Source organism: Amia ocellicauda, chromosome 22 (assembly GCF_036373705.1).
Source record: "Amia ocellicauda isolate fAmiCal2 chromosome 22, fAmiCal2.hap1, whole genome shotgun sequence".
Classification (NCBI taxonomy): Eukaryota; Metazoa; Chordata; class Actinopteri; order Amiiformes; family Amiidae; genus Amia; species Amia ocellicauda.
In genome coordinates this window covers 6,824,501-6,844,818 of record NC_089871.1, presented here as the reverse complement: position 1 = coordinate 6,844,818, position 20,318 = coordinate 6,824,501, and the positions used below count along the sequence as shown (strand labels likewise).

Below are 20,318 nucleotides of genomic sequence, written 5' to 3'. Positions count from 1 at the left end.
ACACTCTCACGCTCACACTCATTCATTCATTTGAAAAGGTCTTTGTGTTGCAGATTGTGTGGGTCCCCAGGATATGAATGATTGCTCAGTCGCTGCGATCCGTTCTGAGAGACGATTATGCTTAAATTGTGGAGGCAGTTATTTACTATAGGAAAGCAATTTGTCTTTAATCATAGTAGATGGCGTTATCGTTATGGTTTAAATCTTGGCAATCAAACACTCTATTGTGAGGCATAAGGAGACGAAGGGGATCTGATTGCAGTGCTAAAGAAGCTGGTTTTCATTAACATTCACTCTAAATCAGGGCCCGTGTCAGTGCCCTGCATATTGTCACTGTTTTGTAAGCTGTTCAGTAGGCTGCATGAACTGAGCAGCGTACCTTTTCTTTATTTAAAATAGGAAAGAAAGAAAGAAATAGTGTGGTGAAGTTAGGCTAACTAGCAGGCAACAGAGAGTTACTGACCCTCTCTGCAGATTACAACACCCCCTTCTCCCTGCATGTTGCACAAGAAGGTTTAGGGTTTCAGAGACCCCTGATTGCACAGGCATTGGGTTACCATTATTAGCATACCAGAGCGCTCTAAACCCCACAGTGCCATCCATTTGGCTAATTATCAAATTTAACCCGACTCCTCTCATGGCAGTAAATTGCTCAATCCCACCAATATCTCTTTGTGCGTTGAATACCTAATCATGTAACTTAATTAGAACCAGTCAAGCCAGACTCCAAAGACCTCCGAATTGTGGATTTATGTCTGAACGAAGTATGGTTGACTTGGTTGGCAATAACAGTTTTTTCACTGGCTTGTAAGCACATCCTGTTTCTTATTATTTTATTTGTATTGCAGTTATAGGTTATGGCAGAAATAGGGGTTGTCTTCAGAGCTGCATTTGGTGCATAGTTGGCACCAGAATTAGAAGCTCCAATGTGCTGAGAGAGGTCCACTTTGGTTGATTGTCTATAAGTCATTTTCTAATGTGTAAAAAGTCATTTTAATTACTTTTTTGGCAGTTGTGAGTATCACCGTTTGTTTACGAAAAATGTTTCGGAGGATATTGGGGTCCCATGATCTTCACTGGAGAGAAAATTCAGAGAAACAGACCTACAAATGGTGCAAAGTTGAATTGCTAGCACTGGGGGGCTTAAGAAACAACAGGTACGGGGGCTGCATGCTTGCTTCTAGTATTACTGATTTTACAGTTCAGTGTCTGAGGTTTGATGTTCAGCCCCGAAATTCATATTCACATCCCTCACATCCCTTTGAGCGGTTGCTCAAAGTTTGCATCCCCAGCTGTCCCTGCCTGCGTTCTGTAGCCCACTTGGCAGGAACCCCAGCAGCTTTGCTCGCATGTCCTGGAAGTGCATCTCCAGCATGCGCACAGGCCCAGCTTAATGAGTTAACGGTCTGGTAATGGAGGTTCTCAGCACAGATAAATATTCCTCTTTCCACACTGGCCAGGAGGTGGCTGGGGGATTGGAGATAGCTACAAGATAAAGAGGTGGGGAGGTTGTTCTAGGAAAATTGCTGCTGTTTCCCAGCGGAGGCCACATGCAGCCGGCCTGAAATTTCATTAGTGACCCATCTCTTGTCTGAAGAGCTCCTGTGCACAATAGTTGCCCCACACGGCTGCCGTGATGCTGAGGTAAAGCATCTCTGAGGCAGATGGGCTCAGCGGTCGGCGGTGGTGTTCGGGGAACGCGCTGGAGGTCATGGGGAAATCGGAAACAGGCAGGAGAATCAGCTCTGAGGCGACGGATCAAAGGAGGAGGTGATGCCGAACGCTGTAATTAAATTCTATCCTCGTTTGAGGGTTGGTTTTTTTCCTCCGTATTTAAATATGCAAGAGCCTGGCTTTTATGTAAAATACTGCAGATGTACAAAATGTTCAGGAAGGAAGGGGGGAAAAAAGAAAAGAAATTGCACTCAACCAGTCAAGCATGCTAATGTTAATAAAGATTTACATTTGGCTGCTTTTCAGATCCCTCATGCAGAACACGAACATGCGTTCAGTATGAGACCGATTGCACTTATCTGAAAACAATGCTATATATGGAAATATATCACTTTCACATACAACTTTTAATTGTAAAAAGGGATATAAATATATGGAGCTTATGTTTCAGAACAGTTGCATTATATAACACTGGAACTATTTTTACTCTGAGCTGGAAAATGATCCAATTTGGAGCCTATGAGCTGCAATGAACTTTACCCTCTTAAAAAACAAAAAAGGAATAGATAAGGAAGATCTTTTTGAATCCCTTATAAAGTGTGAACCTTGAGTGTGGTGGAAATTAATTACGGAAATGTGTTGACTTCTGAGCCTTTTCCCACAATGCATTTGAACTCCCATCTAATTCTGAAACGGAAATCGGCCTACAGCAGGGTCTGGTTAATCCCTAATCTTTCCTCATCTTTCTTCTTAATAAACTTTTTTTAATCAAATAAATCTGTCATCAAAAATACCTTCCATATGTTCGCTCTGGGTCTCCTTTGCATTGAGGACCTAGGACTCGCGTACGGGTTCCGTCTGCTCTGTCACGGCTCCTTTATTGTTTTTAACTTCCTTTCTTCCTCATTTTCTTAAATGGCACCTTGGCTGCAGGTATTATGGTTTACAATAATTAATCCCCTTCCATGCTGTTGCTATAAATAGCCCCAGGTAACGTGATGGAGAGGAGTTGTCGAGGGGCCTTGTGATTAATGTGAGGAGAGCTCTCTTCTGCTCTTTTGTAATTCTATATAGGAGATTGATCCACTTGTGGGCACAAGTGGCAGCCGCATGCTCTGTGTGCGCTCTGTGTGGAGTGTTTAAGTGCTCGAGTCTGTGTGACAATACAGCGCTCTCAGGAACACACTGAGGGCTTAATAGGCTTGTGTGTCTTTGTGGCAAAATCTGCTTTCACACTCCGTCGAGTTTCTTTTTCTTTACGCGTTATCGTCTACTTAGCAGATGCGCCCGGATGACTGTGCCTGTCCTCGTGTAGACCTGCGCTCCTGGAACAGCTCCTGGCCTCCTGGGTGGCTCTCCTGCCCCGAGAGCCGGGGGGGGGGGTGTGGCTAGGGGTTGTGAGAGAGGGAGAGTAGACCCCCTTTTGCAACAGGTTGCTTCTCTTGGCTGGAAACCTCATCGAGCGCTGCATGGGCTTCCGATCTGCGGTGGAGGGGAGGGGAGGCGTGGGGTCAGAGGTCATCTGGCTTCCCTTCCTCTCAGAAACATAGTCAGACCTGAGGGACTTAGCTTTGTCCTCCTGCACCAACAGCAGTTAACCATGTCTACTCTTAGACTGGACTGACATGGCTTTTACTGCTGGGCTCGCTGTGGCTGGTGTCTGACGTTTGCAGGAGTTTCAGGTTAATGGAGTTTAGTGCTGTGCCAAAGCTGGTCGTGCTCTCTGTTCTTAACGAGGCAAGGCCCAACCAACAATGAAATCCTGCTCATTCCCGGGACTTTTCCAAACCCTTTTCTTAGCTTTTTCTTGTTGTTGTTTTAATTGATCATTCTGAAGCCTCTTCATCCGAAACGCCGAAGTGTTCAAAGAGTATAAATAGGAACTGGGGGCCATTAGAGAACGTAGAGTCAGTGGTGCTGACCGGTCAGTGCCAAAGTGAAACGCTCATTATAGAAGACCCGGATGGCTCATCGACTGTTTAATACAGAGAGATGCTGTCGATAGGTTGCAGGGACAGTTGATGTCCTACAAATCAGGTGCAGATTTGGAAACAGTGGGTATTAATTAGTTTCCCACAGTGAAATATACCTTTGTTTGGCTTTTAATTGGCTTTAATCTTTAAGTTACAGATGATGTTGCACGCATGGCTTAGCAGCTTTATAGGACTTCTGCGCATCCACTCGGATAACGAGCACTGTTGTTAACCCGGTATTATTTAACCAGCCATCCATGGTCGGAGTAATCTTACATTCGACATCTTTTCACAATCATCTCCTGCTTTCAGTTCAAAGAGATCTCTTTTCCCGTCGCCTGTTATATCCTGTTACCCAGAGATATTGGGGTTATCTGGAATATTACTGTAAATCACTGCTCTACTTATAATGTTTGTGGTCTTTGAACTAGTTTGTTTTACCAGCGAGTTAAAAAGAGGATTTTTAGAGGATTTTAATTATTTTTTATTTTGGGACAACGCCGGGCCCGTGTCCAGGAGTTGGCGCTGGTTTGTGGGAGATGGTCTTTAAACTCACCGCCTGCTGAGGAAGGGGGTGGGAACATAAAGCACATCCACTCTTCTAGAATGGCCCGGTTATTGAAGGTTTATTAGCTTCTTTTACAGTCAAGCTGATGATGTAAATGATGGAAGCTAGATCTCAAATTGCAATAATTAAAATTAGAAAATAGACAACATAGCCATTGCCCAAATTGGAACGTTTATAGCCTTCCTGCCTTGACCCCAGTGATCTGTCTCCCTGCCCGATCTTCCACTCATCTGCCCCCACCGCTGCTCAGACCTGATTCCTGAGTGTGGATCCTCTCCGTGACAGTCTGGATGTACAGGCGTGTCATCTGTGTGCACTTGCTTGTACTTTGTCACTTCAGACGTGTGTCGGCCGAGGGAAGGCTATGGTGCTTCTTTAATGCTCACTGGCCTCCGAGCAGCAGCGGAGGACCTGGGATAGAAGCCCAGGGAGATTAGTGCTAAAGAATGTGTCTTCAGCTGAACAGCTTCATGGGATTGTTTTTTTTATTTTTTATTTATTCTGTGGCCCTTAAACAATTTGAAAGAACTGCCAGGAAATTAACAAGTTTAACACCACTGGAATCGCTGAACCGGTATCTGGTGTGGTTACAGAGTGAAACGAAACAGCTGGGTGTAAATCACAGATGTGGCGTTCCAGTGGTGTGACTATTCCTCACGGCGTCTTTAAGCTTTTAACCAAAGCACAGTGCGTTTGTCCGTGGTTCTCGCTATCTGACACAGTGATCTGACTTCACTGTGGCCTTTGCAAACCGTTACAGGGAATGGCCTACTGTCAGCCTCCCAGTCCAAATGCATTTGTTTCTGTTACGCAAACATTTTTTGAAGTAATGGTCCAATAAATAAATGAATAAACGTGTTATTTTGGTGCATCGTCAGTCCCTTGGCCCTGGCAGCTTCACAGCATCAGAATTCCCAGGCCAATGCTGAGCACCAATCCCAGGGCCGGATTGAGATTAATGAATCTGCTACACCTCAAGCAGGATAGTATTGTAGTCTTTGCTGAGTTGGCTACCAGAAAAAGGATACGGGCAAATTGTGTGCAGTGTGGAGACATGCCAAGTCTCGGGGTGAGGGGGGTTAATAAGTTCCCATTCCTGTGTCATTTTAAACCAGTGCGCTTTCACAGCACCTTGTAGTCTAAAGATGACCCCCTGCCGAGTGCAGGGACCCCGGCTGTGTGCAGTTAATGTTATCAGATGTCAGAATCCCGGAAATCTAATAAGGAAGAGAAAGTCAGAAGTGTCGTTCCCAGGGAATTTATATATAGCATGGACTGTCTGGGAATTTCAACTCCGATGGAAAATAAGGTCACTTTTGCGCAGTGCTGGAAAAAAAAAAGAAAGGGAAGAACACCCCCCCCCCCATTAAACAGATTCACTGAAACTGAATGTGAAAACTCAAGACTCCTGGCTTTCTTGGCACCGGCTGAAAGGCTGCTGTAACGGGGGCTGAGAAGATGTTTGGACACGAGACATCTGGGCAGGTGCTCATAGAGGAACACATGGCCGCTCACTAGGGCTTCTGCCAAGAACCAAAATGACGTTCGTATCCCAATAAACAAGTCTAATTTCCTTAAGGGGTCAGTGATCGTGGAAACGCAAGAATCTGGGCTAATTCCCTGGCGTCTGAGCTTCAGGGAGAACAGAAGCAAGTGGGTTATCGTGTATATAAATATAAATTTATGTATATGTGTGTATATATATAATGTGTATATATAATCTGACACAGTATTTATCAGTACTCAGTTCATTTATGAGTGAAATTTTCTTAAAGCCTTGATTAAATTAACCCCATCACACAGTGACACAAGCACTCTGGGATTTATAAACTTATTAAATTAGAATTGTTGACACTGGATGTCTTCAAATCCAGGTTCAAATCCCCCCTGCACATCGCGTATCTCACTGGAGTGTTTGCTCAAGCTTGCATAAGGGAGGGAACGGGAGTTTGTTGATCTGTTACCTTGTCCTACATAGTGTTTACAATACTGGGTTATTTTTAACTTTTCTGTAGGGAAAGTTGGTTTGTGAATTGTGGGATACATGAGTCAGTTAGCCGAGATTTTCCGCTCTGAAGAAATGTTGCAGCCTGTGAAATAGTAAGAATGATGTTCGGAACGTAACTCGGGGAAAACCCAAATTGGAAATAACTAATGAATTGAAGCAAAGCAAAGCCAAAGCAGGAGAAGTATCCTTGAACTAATGGTTTCCTCTTTCCCTCTCTCACAGCTGGACCCCCAGACGGTGCAGTCCAAGAACTGGCACATGGATGTAATAGAGATGAACGGGGTAGGAAAACTTCACCAGTACCATTTTACTGTTGTCCGAATCATCACTCTTGACTTCTGCCAATGAGATTTTAGATACAGGAGGATTTAGTTTGCAGTTTAGCAAGAAGGGCTCGAGTCAGTTGACTGTGCCTGTTCTAGAGACGTTTAATCTGACAATTTGGCAAGACCCTGTTCAGAATTACACATTAATGGATACAAGACCGTGTTTGTATGAAGATGGTTTTGTGTTGTGTGTGTGCTGCGTTAGAAATCCCGCAATAAAGGGGCTCTGTTCTCTCTCTGTTACAGATCAAAGTGGAGTTCTCCATGAAGTTCACGACTCGGGATTTGAGTTTGAAGAGAACGCCGTCTAAGAAGCAGAGCGGGGTGTTCGGGGTCAAGATCAGCGTGGTCACGAAGTAAGACATCTCAGTTTCCTCGCCTGGTAGAAAAATAAATATATATATATATATTCTATTCTACTCTGAATCGGCAGAGTTTTGTTCAGAGATTGACTGGGGGGCACTTGGTTGAGTAAGACATGCAGGTCTCCCCTCTCCGGGAGCAGCGGGCGATGACGCCCCTGCATTGGCCCGCTTCTCCACATCCCTGTTTGGTGATAACAGGTCCCCTCCTGACCACAGCTCCGTCCCGCTCCACTGCTGCTGAGACAAGACAGCTCTGCAGGGGGTCGCCATCTTAGAATCTGTAGTAACTATGTGAGACCAAGCGTAGTTCCTCTTCTAGCCTGATGGACTGGTTCTGTTGCTCTTCATTTCATTTCTTGCGGGTCTTTCTTTCTGATCTCAATCTTCTCTTTTACCTTCCTTCCGCCGCGCTCCTGTCTGCTGATTGTAAATGTTACTGCTTGACTCGTTGAATCTCTAAAGACTGTTCTCCGCTCATCCGGCAGGCGGGAGCGCTCCAAGGTGCCTTACATCGTCCGCCAGTGCATTGAGGAGGTAGAGAAGAGGGGGATCGAGGAGGTGGGGATATATCGCATCTCCGGTGTGGCGACGGACATCCAGGCCCTGAAGGCGGCGTTTGACACGAGTGAGTGAACTATGCGGTGCAGGGGTGGGAATTCAGAGGTCCTCTTCTACAGCACCTGATTTCCTTCTCACATTTCGAGGCGGTGTTGACTTTGCGTCTCCTGATGCCAGGACTCACTGCAGCAGCCTCCTCTGGGAGAGTCGTCCGGGCTTATTATAGACAGAGTTGTGTGGGAACGGGTTCAGGCTACTGTAGAAGGTGACACAGCCGACCTCTTCTTCATGCACAGATACCCAGAACTGCCCCTGCCAAGACTGATGGGTGACTACAGCACAGCCCAGGAGATAAAGATGTATTTTTTATTATTCGTGTGTGAGTCTATAGCTTCAGTAAAATGCCACACACTGGGTAGTCTCCCGTCAGTGCTGTTGAGTTACAGGTCCTCCAGTTACATATCTACCCAGCGATAAGGACCAATATGGGTCCACGTGCTCCTGTCCTCGGCTGTGTGTCAATGCGGCTGCTCTTCCCTCAGATACCAAAGACATCCTGGTGATGCTGAGCGACATGGACATCAACGCCATAGCGGGGACCCTGAAGCTGTACTTCCGAGAGCTGCCGGAGCCCCTCCTCACCGACCGGCTGTACCTTGCCTTCATGGAAGGAATAGGTATGTCGATTTGCAAAACTGAGTTTGTGGGACACCTGAGCCCGAGGAGACAGGCATCAGGTCTCCTCTGCAGTGCTGGTGTGTGTCCTGGGACGGCCCGTGCATTGTCAGTTATCCCTGTCCCCTCTTTGTCCGCACAGCTCTCTCAGACCCGGCTGCCAAGGAGAACTGCATGATGCACCTCCTGCGGTCGCTCCCTGACCCCAACCTCATCACGTTCCTCTCCCTGCTTGAGCACCTGAAGAGGTAAGAGATCTGTGAGACGAGATACTCACACAGAGAACCAAAGCAGACATTAATATCAACAGTTTACGGTCTTGGTTTTGGTCTTCTCCTTCTTCCCTGTTACCTAATGGTTCACCATCAGCAAAACATGGCTTGTGAATCTCAAATTAACTAAGAAGAATCTGCGGTTCATGCTTTAAACTGTGCTTTAACTGAACTCAATTAAGCTGGCCGAGTGAAATGACCGGAGATTTAAATCATCTGTGGACTTCAGTGCAGGGATTAACTTGATGACGAATAGCTGTGTGTTCAGATGTTCCTGCACAGGGTTTGAGGAGCATTTCCTTCTGCTCTGGTCTGCATGTTCCCTGTTAAAGGCACCTCTCTGGAAAAACTGAGTGACTGCAGAGGGAAAACCCATTATGTTGGGAATCTGGGATCGCGTTCCCACATCTGCTTCGGTGGAGAAACACCAAACAGTCATAATGGGTGTAAATCAATGACACCCTGCCCGAATAATGCAGAATTATTTCTCTAGGTGACTTTGTCTTTCTCTTACAGTTCTATCTGTGTGTTTTGCAGCATTTAACAGGAAGAATCAAACGCTAGAACGTGTTGCAAAAGTAAACCATTCCTGGGGAGCAAGTTTATGGTCTGTACGAAGCATATGGTTGGCAGCCGTTTAAACCCCTTATAAAATGTCAAGAGCTGGTGGAAAAAAAGGGTAACAAAGGACTCTTCAAAGGACTGGCCAGGATTCAAAAGCCCCTACTGTATAGTGGAAACATTATCACCCTCTTCCACAACATCTTTTTATTTTATCACCAGCAATTGGGCCGAAACATCCTGAACACATCCTTTATAGCGTCTTAAATACATGAGATTCAAACAGATTCTTGCGATTTTCAAGATAAAACGCTGATGCCAAACAAAAAGGCTGGACAGGGACATCTAGCGTTGAAGCTGGGAACAGCAAGTCTGACTGAAAGTTACGGAGAAAATTAAATGTGTTTTGTTTTGCTGTGTTTTTATATATATATATATGTATGAAAGCGAAATGTGAAAACCTGTTTAATTGGCTGGTAGTCGGGCGCCATCTTGCTGGCATTTTCAGAAGAGCTTTACCCCTTTTCTTTGACAGTCCAGGATGACTTTTCTCATGCATCTCATGTAAATCTCGGCGCACGCCATCTCGGGTGGACTTCGGGTCCTGCCAACTGTACATGAGTAGCTCCAGTGTGCGGGTAGAACTAGGGCAGCTTCCACAGGGCGTGATGTCGTGTCTGGAGGGGGGGGCGCGCTCTCGGATGCTCGTGTTTGGAAGCCGCGGAGGGAGGGAGATCAGAGGGGTGTCACGGGTGGAGAGACCAATAAAAAAAGACCAAAAAAAAAAAAACACTTGTCGGAGCTGCTGGACCCAGTTCTCTGCTGCTGCTTTTAACATCTGTTGTCACTTAGTTGAGTTGGGGAACATGGCTTTTGTGCCAGTAGGTTGTTACGCCTGGTTATGAATTGCAAACGCAGCATATCCGCACACACACAAGTGTGTGGCTGTGTCATGATGTCAACTCACATGGACAGGAGACTGCTTTCTGTACACACCAGCAGGACACGGACAGCCACGGCCATCTGTGTTAAGGGTGCAGCAGATGCTTTTTGCTCTTGGCTGCATGGAACTTGGCTGTGGTCCGCTATTTACCTCTGTGCTGAACAAATGGTATTCAGTGGCTCGTCTGACACGGATCACACATGTGCATGCTCCCTCCCCCCCAGCACACATGCACACGCCAATGCACAGAGCCCTGCAAGCCAAAGGACCCTGGAGCTGAGAGAGAGCAGCCCGGTTCTCTGAAGTCAGTAGGGATTGGATAAAGATAACCAGCCACGTCTCCGATTTCGTTCCAGGTTTTTCCTGGAAGGTCGGGGTTGTCCGATGTTTTGTTTGAGGCCTGTAAAAAGTTTAAGCCCTTTGTGTATATAATCCCCTGCTTTATAGAGAGAGGATTTGTGACTCATAGTTTGGACAGTTAAACTTACTTCTGGAGAACTGACGAAAAACCAGATCAGCACCGCCGTCCAGCTGTTTCAGTGATGAGACGAAGCAGACCCTCTCTGAGCTCATGCCGTGCCATCAGACTGCAGGTTGTGTTTGAAACCACGCGTGACCAATCTATTTCCGTCCACAGAGTAGCAGAGAAGGAGCCCATCAACAAGATGTCCCTCCACAACCTCGCCACGGTCTTCGGCCCCACACTGCTCCGGCCCTCAGAGGTAGAGAGCAAAGCACACATCAGCCTGGCATCGGACATCTGGTCACATGACGTCATGGCGCAGGTGAGGTGGAGTTCGATAAGGAGAGAGGGGAGGGCGGGGGGGCACTGAGCTTTACACCCTGCAGCTGTCTGTGGTGTCTGCGGCTCATCAACAGAGGGTCAAAGGTCAGCTGGATCTCCACACATAAACAAGAAACCCCCCTCCCCCCACTGCCACATGCTTTCTCTTGTCTCCAGGGCTGCAGGCAGGGTTTTCTCAGTCTCTCCTGCTTGTGTTTCTGCCACAGGTCCAAGTCCTGCTCTACTACCTGCAGCACCCCCCCATCTCCATCACCGAGCTGAAGCGCAACACCCTGTACTTCTCCACCGACGTGTAGAGAGACGGGGAGCAAGAGAGAGAGAGGGAGAGAGCGCCCCCCGGCTCTCCAGCTCACACGGATTGCAGCGCCTCCCCTTTGACACTTACCTTTTGTTTGTACAGAGACTGACAGCAAGAGAGGAAGAATAATGATAATAATAATGATGATGATGATGATCATAAAAAAAGGAACCAACACTGTGTTCCCATGGCATCTGTCCCGTCTCGTGCGTTTTGTGTTGAAAGCTCCATTTCGGATATGCGGATGCTGAGGAGTGCCCCAGGCAGCAGGCTGTCCACCATCCCTCCCCACCACCCTTTCACTCTCTCCCGTTTCCTGAGGCCCCGAAGAGCCGCCCACCGGCTCCTGTGCCCGACTGACCAACGAGCACTTCCGTCCATCCCCGAGACTCTGTGAAGACCCTGCTCGTTTGTTTTTAGTCTCATGAGAAGGGGAGGGTTCCTCGAGTCCCCGTCGCTTTCGATCATCGACCCAGCAGACTCTGCGGCCCTTCGGGGGCCAGTGGAACTGAACAGAAGGACTGTTTGTTTTCTGTTGCAATGTCAATGTGTAGAACTGAGAGGAGTGTGCAGCAGGCGTAGCTCGCGCTGGGTGAGGCGAGAGCGAGCGAGTGTGATGTTAGTGGTTGTGAGTAGCCTGGTCTCGCACCAGTTAGTGATCGCAGAACTCAGTTTGCTCAGTTTCCTTCAGAGACATTCCAGAAATGGCATTTACATATTTTATAAATATTATTTGTTTCAATGGTTTAGTTTTTGCTTCGTGCATGTGATTGAGGAGGGGCTGTGCGCGTATGACTGCATTCTGCAAGACGCCCGGGACCAGCGTGGGGATCAGGGCGTGATTTTACACTGCCGCCGCGTCTCTCTATTGGGATAAAAATAATAAAAAGTGTCTGTTCAGCACAGCCCCCGTGTGAGTAAAAGCTGAATTTGCCCTATTTATTAAAAAAAATATTAAGTGTGCCTGTACAATCCAGTAAATTTATAGAATTACTTTACAAACTCTTTTTTTCCTTTTATTAAGTCTATTCATCGTTTTTTGAAATTTCTTATGATTCGTGACGTTTTCTTTTTTTAAGTTAATTTTCTCAATTATAGTCAACGTTGGCTAATAATGTACTGTAATGATATCATGAACAAACAAAAAGTGTGACATTCCCTTAAAAAAATGTCAATGCGAAATGGGGATTGTCATCAGAATAAATTATGAAACAATACTGTACAAAGAATGAAACCATTTGCTTAATTTAAGTGACTCCATCGTACGCCAGTTCAATATATTACAGCATTCTAGTGTAACTGAGAGAATCCGTGTTTCTTGCATGTTCAGCTTGTTTCAGGCGGGCTGGGTACCACAAAGGTTGATTTTACTGCCGTTTCGCCGCATTGGCGTCAACGAACGTCACCGAACCACGAAAATCCATCCTTTCTGCTATCAAGCCGGCAACATATCTTAAAATAAGCACTGTTAGATGAGTACTATTTGATATTTTTAATATAAGATAAGAGAAAATTAAAACCATGTATTTTACTTCCAGGAGGAAGAAATTGAGTACATATTTACAATGAGGGTAAATGTTGATGTGAACTTTTTTTTTTTTTTTTTAGGAAAATAAATACAAGTGTACCAAACTGTGCCGTTGTGTCCCATTCTTGAGGGTGTGAGTCCATACAGTATTTGCTTTGCTTTACACATTTTTGACTTAATTTGGATCAATACAAAGCCTTTTCTATTTTTTAATCATTTATTCCTCACAATAAATATTGCACATACTTTCTCAGATGACAAACAGTGGAGGCCGTTGTGCCTCGGTCAGTCGTTACAGCACAGCACCAGCGTACTTCGCACTGCAACAACTTGGAATATTTTCATTTCGAGCTTCACTTAACGCAGAGCGCTCGATGGTCCCCTCGAGTGACGGGTCCTGACACTCCAAGCAAGCATCCAGTGAACTCCTGCATCTCTCCCGAGACCTGGCTAGTTCCACCAGATCAACAGGTAAAAAGGAGTCTCTTGTTTCTCAGGTGTAGGACTTTTATCGCAGGTAATATTCAATGGCGGCAGAAAACGCAGCGAAGCCCCCGCAGCCCAGAACCCCAGCTTTCAGGCCCGCTGCTCGGAAAGAAACAAACAAAAAATTAGGAGGCATTGCAAGAACACTTACTACGTAGATTTCAATTCGATAGTCTCACTAGCAATGATCCCTTCAAGAAACCGTTATAAAAGCGATCGCCATAAGGCTGCTGTGATCGCTGGCTTTGTGATCTTACCTAAATGGTTTTATTCTCGGGTCTAAGACTCTTAAATCTATTCTGTTTCATAAGCACGTCTTGTTCCACTACTCAATAGAATTAAAATGCCAGTAACTGTACGATACACATTGAGCTGACCTCTGAACCCGATGGCTCCCCCTGTCACACAGCCGCTGAGAACCGCATTCTTCCAGTCTGACTTGCCCCTGTGCTGAAAAACAAACCACCCAAGACATGAGTTAGAGACTGGAAAATTGTGGTTTAAACTCATTCATAATTATAATACACCTGATTGAGCACAAGATGGAGCTGTGGGATTGCTCTTGGATGATTAAAAAAGAAAAAAAAGGCTGCAGTGTATTGAAATGACAACCCCCCTCCCTGCCTTTGTAAGAATTCTCTAAAAACCATCTCTGCAATTATTCATACATTTGACCCTGGGTTTTCAATGCAGACATGGCTCTACGAGTCTTGTTGGAGGTCCACCCTGAAACGGCAGGGCAGCAACATACCGATTCAATCAGGCACTCGGTGCAGGAGAACATGGCGCCCACGATGGCGAAGTTCTTGGCGTAGGACATCCCCCGCTGCCCCATGTCCCTCAGCACCTCCCTGGCCGTGGGCGTCCGCAGGGGGTCCTTGGGGTCAAACCCAACATTGGTGTCGATGCCTGCTGTGAAGACGCCAAACGCTCCTCCCAGCACGAAGCCTAAAGCCAGAGACACAACAATGAAAAAGACTGCAGAACGTAACAGTGTTTTGAGCATTAAAGACGTGTAAATTATAATCAAATAAGGTAATGCAATATCCCTGAATTCTTTAATTAGGTCCTTCCAGCTTTCAGTTTCAAAATAACACGAATATGGTAAGAGTGGACTTGAAAGCAATGCATGGATGGCCGAGATTGACACTGTACAGTAGTTTGAACCATTTTAAGAAGTGGGGGGCTCTTTTAATGCATCATTTAATGCCCCAGGCAGCGTCAGGTGATGCTGCTTATCTTGACTAAACCTGCACTGGGAAATGGGTGAGATCCACATCATATTCAAACAGCTGCTGTGCTCCACCAGTGCAGTGTGTACAAAAGTGCAGCTGTCAATCACCATATAGATCAAACTGTCCACACTTATCTCCATTGCATGCAATAGACTGCTTCCAACATATTTCAGCTCTTGACAGTCATATGCTCATTATTATCGTTTTATGTTAGTAAATGAAAGCAGATCTCTACCTCCGACACACGCCAGGGCCGCTTTGAAGGCGCAGCTCTCCATGCCTCTCTCGATCATCTTCTGCTCCTTGGACTTGGGGGGGCTCGGAAAGCCCCCCATCACGGTCGGGTTTAACTCCCTGGTCGCCCGCCTCTCCCCGACCAGGTGCTCCAGGATGAGGCTGTACTGCAGCGGGGCGTCTTCAGAGCCCGGCCCCGACATTGCGGCCGACTCGGGAGAGCCGACACTGCTGCTAGCGGACGCCGCCATGACGGATTCCAGAGAGTAAACGTAGCGAAGGGTTTTGAACGATACATTCGTCAGAAATAAAATGGGAAGCTCGGAGACCATTGACATATCAATGCAGAAATATTACAGTTTGACACGTTTGCGGTCGCAGAGTGTATTTATTCATGACGGGACATTTTATTTCATTGCGTCATGTTTTACGTGCGTGAATAAAAGCATCAGTAAAAGCACGAAGCTGTCTGTAGTCGCAGATTCGACACTAAAATACTGCAGGGAAGGAGGTGTGTGTAACCTTCACACCCGCAGCCGCTACGTGCCACATTGGCCCACTATTGCCACTCTGAACACGTCCACTGAATTATCCTTCATTTTAAATCGAGTGGGAGCATATGCTGCTTCATGCCATATCTAAACGGATGGATAGTTATAAAACCACATGCATCACGCCATGTGCAAAAAGACACCGGTTTGGAATGACAATCTATGATCTGATAGTCTTGATTTTGAACGTAAAACAGAATGCAATGCAATGCAACACAAATATATATATATATATATATATATATATATATATATATATATATATATATATATATATATATATATATATGTTTTCAACGCAACTCTCCAGCGTTGGTTTTACGTTTAATTAATGCGTAAAGTTGAGCACATAATTCTCACGCTCATTAAAAAGCCTGAGAATCATATATCGAGAGAAAAAAGTACATATGATATGATAGGCATCCAAGCCCAGTCGGATAGTTTTAAGCCTTTACTACAAAATTGATTGCGAATAAATAACGGTTTGTTGCAGTTTGCATGGTTGTTCTATAAGAACTGCTTTTTAGGCTAATATTTATATTACTTTATAATATAGCATTTAAAACAACGAGTTTCTCATCAGCTAAAAAACCGACCTCCCCATGACCGTTACGCAATCAATAAAATGCTACGCAAACCATTTATCTGATTATTTAAAATAATTTCACACACACAACCCGCTCCAGAATAAGGAGCTACCAATCGCATTGCGAAATTGTGCGCCACTGCCTCCCTCGAGTGGGATTTCGGGAACGGTAGTTTGAACATGCGGACGCCGCCATCGAAGTGTACGACGAAGGCGTGGAGGAGAAACTACAACTCCCAGGGGGCTTTGCGGGCGCTGCAGACGTGCCGTGGGCGCCCCCTGGCGGAACATCGGAGACTGTCGGCAGCAACGCATCGCTTTATCGGCAGCCGGAGACACAGGTGAGAGCAGACAGGTTCAAGTCTAAATATTAATGATTGTTGTTTCATTTTAGCCGTATTTTCAGGATAATTATGCCCACAGTTTGTATCTCTTTAAGTGTCTGTATAATATTGTTTGGGGGGTGATTTGGGCGTGTTTTTCGGTTTAGAAATGAAATTAACTTATCTGGCGTTGCTCGTCTCATTTCGGGCGTTTAACCCGTTGACCTAATAATAGCCGCGCACCTGTAATTGAAGTGACCGGCTGGGCCTCAGGTCGGGGACACAGGCTGTGCAGACAGTCCTGCCAACAGTGCGGACACACTGCCGCAGGGGCGCCTGTTTCTGCACAGCCGGCACGCCGTGTTACCTTGTTGCGGATCTGTGGTCGCGCATATGTCCGCAGTTGTGCGTGGGTCTGCGCTGCTCCGCCAATGGGAGCTCTGGGATTCCGCAGATCTGCGCAGATCTGCGGACATCGGCGCTGCTGCACTAGCGCGGCTTGTGTGTAACGCGGTGCCTGGATGCGCCACGGATGTGCATTAGCTCTCAGAATCTGCGTCGAAATGCAGAACCGGGTTTGTCCTTGTTGTGTCGCATTGTGTGTCGGGGAAATTGCAGGACTTGTTGTGTGTGTGTGTGTGTGTGTGTGTGTGTGTGTGTGTGTGTACCTGTGCTGTTTAATGTGACATGTTGTACAGGTAGGCTGAAACACAACCCACACAGACACGCACTTTCCAGCATACATACAGTGGGCAGGCTAAGGTGCAATGAGAAACACATTGGTGCCACTGAAACCCAGCCATAGCATCTATTTAATTGTGTTACCATAACTTTAGATACCGATTATAGCCCGCCTTCAACAAATACAGTAACATAAAAATCTAGAATTATCTGTGCAATTGCAATATCATCAGTTTACATAGTCCCCCCACCCCCACACACACATTTTCTGTACAAAATGTCTTTCCCTGTTAATGCAGTGCATATCCTAACCTGGTCCTGTCGTTAACACAGTTTTTCTAATGTATTCAGCATGTTTTTAATTGTGCTAATTAATAATGTGTGATATTTTATGATTCTGGGAGCTGTAGAAGCAGTGAGTGATACAAGCACTGACTCATACACTAATGCACAATACAATTATTAAATTGGGGGCTTTGTACAAGTTATGATTTTGCTTTTTTGTGTAGTAGTTGCAATGTGGTTACCACAAATATGCTAAAAACTTAGCAAAAGTAGTAAGGTGTTATGTTTTTGCTACACGATACATGTAGTGTGCTGTAACATGGTAAAATCGCAGGAAAGTGTAGTGTGCTGTGCCGTGGTAAAAATGCAATAAAGAATTGTAGTTCTATTTTAAAATCAAGATATTTGAGATTGTTTTTATCACAGTACCCTACACTACGCTTTACAGTTTTTACCATCCAATACGACACTACACTTTCCTGTGTTGTACCACAGTACGTCACACTACACGTTACCATATTTTTACCACAGTACACCATGCACTTCACTATGTTCTTTTCACCAGGGTACACACAAGCCTATCCCAGTGTCAGATCATACACAACTTTTCAGTTTCAGTTCTTTGTGATCAGTAGTCGTCAGTCCAGTTGATTTGCATTAACAAAACAGTTTTTACTGAAGCAATGTTTTCCACAAGTGCTGTGTTATAGTGCTGTACAACAGGTGAACAGTGGTTGAATGACAGGGTGGCAATTGCTGGATAGGGTGGGAGATTACAGTCCTGCTTTCCCCTTTTTCGATATTTACACAGTGTTGGCACTATCATGTGAGCAAAGTCTGCATAAAACAAAATCACACTTGGATATCTGAGAATAAAACAGGTTTGTTTCTTGTTCAGCCACCCATCTCATGTCTTTGGGAGTCAACTAAAAGTCCTTATTTGGCTACACAAATATAAAGATGCTGTGGCTTAGAGGGAACAGAGAAGATACCGATGAACTCTACACGAAACTGAATTGACTGTCATTATGTAATTAGCGCTTTTGTTTTACAGGGTACTTTGAGAAGATAATGAAAACATGACTAACACTGGATAACGGCATGGATCAAATGTTTGCACAGAGGTGAGCTAAACTGGAGCCCAGAGCAGCAGGTGTCCCGTTTCTGGCTAATCTGATGATTCAGTATCCGAAACATGAATGCACTGTGAGGTCGGCCAAGTGTGCTTATGCATTTCACTGAGTACCGCGGCTGAGTCTGAACCCTATGAGTATCAGAGGATGTGGCAACTTATAAATAACTTTGCTTCCTTTCTTTCATGAAATAATTGTAGGTTTAATTCATAAAAAGCTCAGAAAAAAAGTTTATATCATTGAATATTCATCACTGAAGGATTGTTTCATGGTTTATGGACTGTAAATTTAAATTAATTTCAAAGTCCACTACATGGAATTGTTTTTTTTTTAAAGTGATTAAAAAGCTTTTTCATGTTTGAAATGCCCAGCCTGGTCCCTGTGCAGCTCAGTTTTCTCATGGAGCACGTGGTAAATGACTGAGACCATTTCAGGTGCCATGTCACATAACGATGTTGTCATTTGTTCTTCATCCGCGCTGTGTTCTTGCCGTTGTCAAGGTTTTCCTGTATTCAGTCAAGTAGCCTGATAAAGCCCTTTGTTCGTTTCATTATAGATGTCTAAGTGCTTCAATATGACAGAAACGCACTTAGAACGGCAATAAATCACAGGCACATAATGGCACTCTGCTTCACTGCACACATTCTCCCACAAATTAATTTAGGGAGCACTTAAGACATTTACACAAAAATGAATGGTTTTCTTATTAGTCCATTCAACCACGAGAGAGTGGTAAAAACTGATTTTATTTGGCCGGCACCTGTATGCCAAAATTGAGGTAGTTACAATTTAATGGAGATCATACGTTGATAATTTAACAACATGCCGTTGACTGACTTCGAAGCTTTTCTCAGAACTGTAATATCACAGTCTAACAGCTTAGTTCTGTACATATCCATTATACAAGATTAAAACCCACTGGCTGATTGGATCGGGTTATGAAGTGAAATACAAACCCCAAGACCCTGTGACTCCCCAAGACCAAGATCCCCAACTTCCATAAACATGTTATGTCAAATAAAATGATTAATGATTGATGCATTCTATGGGGTGTGTTATAACTCATGAAATAAACCTTAAGTGTTCAAGATGAAAGGTTTAAAAATGCACAGTTGAAGCTGCTGTGTAATTCAGCACACGCACACTCGTGTTTTCAGCCGGGGAGAGACTATAGTGCTGACTGAGCATTTGATTTGCAGTTAGAGGAAAACTGAAATGCATCTTAATCTGTGAAAGATGTGGGGAACAATCACAAAAACGCTGGGCTATCTGCAGTGAGTGTGTGGCTTGTGTAGTGCAGTGCTCTGACCCTCAGTGTTTGTGATCGGTTCACCTGGTTTCTGCGTGTGACCTTTCTCGATCCACAAAACTGCAGGCGCTTGATCTGAGCAGAGCTGGCTCTCTCAATCTGCTTTCCAGTCACACAGCCCCTTCGCTGCGCGGCTAACGAGTGTAGGGCTATAAATAGGCCGTGCTCACAGGGAGGCACGAGTCCGGCGGTGGCGGGGGGGGGTGCAGCGTGGGAGGGTGTCGCTCACACACACCCACCTGTTCTTTTCATCAGTCGGGAATTCACACAGACACATTCATCACATGGCTTTAAAACGCGGACGGCTGGGATTCTCCTGAAGCACATTCAGCAAAATCCCGGAAGTGTCTGTGACCAGTTAACTAACATGCATATTGAATGGTATTTAAATTGAAATGCTGTCCCCCACCTTCCCTTATTCTGTACGGGGAATAGTAGGGAATGTGCATCTGTGAATTAATGAGCTGCAAGTAAGTACTCTTATTATTTTTAAATGTGTTTAATATGAATGTGTCTGCTAGGTGGGGAGTGAGAGTGTTTTGCATCTGGGGGTCTGAGTCTGCCACAGATGGGGGCTGCTGTATTGGCTAACATCAGGTCATCGCTAGAGTGTGTGTGTCGGCTCAGGGGCCCCTGTGTGTTGCCTGCAAGCTGATGCCTTCTATGTGGTGAAATAAGCCAGGGTGACAGGAAGCCAGTCCAAGTCACCTTCATGCAGATACGGCACGCTCGGAGCCTGGAAGGATGCTGAACAGAGCAGGTAACGCTGCAGTGCTGGGAGGTGGGCTGAGCCGAGGGTGGCGATGCAGGATCGATACCAGTGTAATCAATTGATTTCCTCTGCTAGGCAAACAGATGGTTTTAGTGACTAATTGTGATTACAGTCCTGCAAAGTCTGCAGTGAGATGCACCCCCTCCCCACGCTGCTGTTCTTACAGGAA

At 45.4% G+C, this 20,318-nt stretch overlaps 2 protein-coding genes across 4 annotated transcripts in view; one reads left to right on the top strand and one right to left on the bottom strand.

The window, feature by feature from the left end:
• abr (ABR activator of RhoGEF and GTPase) overlaps positions 1-12,243 on the top strand; it is a 133,446-nt gene extending 121,203 nt beyond the window's left edge. For all 3 annotated transcript variants that reach the window (XM_066696195.1, XM_066696196.1, XM_066696197.1), the window contains exons 17-23: positions 6,446-6,505; positions 6,796-6,905; positions 7,400-7,539; positions 8,015-8,149; positions 8,290-8,395; positions 10,561-10,708; positions 10,935-12,243. In XM_066696195.1, coding sequence (XP_066552292.1) covers positions 6,446-6,505; positions 6,796-6,905; positions 7,400-7,539; positions 8,015-8,149; positions 8,290-8,395; positions 10,561-10,708; positions 10,935-11,024 — 789 coding nt within the window. In that variant the 3' untranslated portion in view covers positions 11,025-12,243. The remainder of the gene's footprint in view (positions 1-6,445; positions 6,506-6,795; positions 6,906-7,399; positions 7,540-8,014; positions 8,150-8,289; positions 8,396-10,560; positions 10,709-10,934) is intronic.
• Positions 12,244-12,503: 260 nt separating this feature from the next.
• On the bottom strand, positions 12,504-14,893 carry timm22 (translocase of inner mitochondrial membrane 22 homolog (yeast)). The gene is made up of 4 exons (XM_066696198.1): positions 14,511-14,893; positions 13,792-13,988; positions 13,418-13,490; positions 12,504-13,139 (listed from the first exon to the last, which is right to left on the bottom strand). Exons 1-4 carry the CDS (start codon positions 14,845-14,847, stop codon positions 13,063-13,065), a joined length of 684 nt encoding a protein of 227 aa, XP_066552295.1. The 5' UTR covers positions 14,848-14,893; the 3' UTR covers positions 12,504-13,062.
• Between the last annotated feature and the right edge of the window lie 5,425 nt (positions 14,894-20,318).

Coding starts and splice junctions, on each gene's coding strand:
- timm22 (XM_066696198.1), bottom strand. CDS start 14,847: ATGTCAATGGTCTCCGAGCTTCCCATTTTATTTCTGACGAATGTATCG. Junction 13,491..13,791: donor CCGAGTGCCTGATTGAATCG/GTATGTTGCTGC, acceptor TTTGTTTTTCAG/CACAGGGGCAAGTCAGACTG. Junction 13,140..13,417: donor GGGAGCCATCGGGTTCAGAG/GTCAGCTCAATG, acceptor CTTTCCGAGCAG/CGGGCCTGAAAGCTGGGGTT.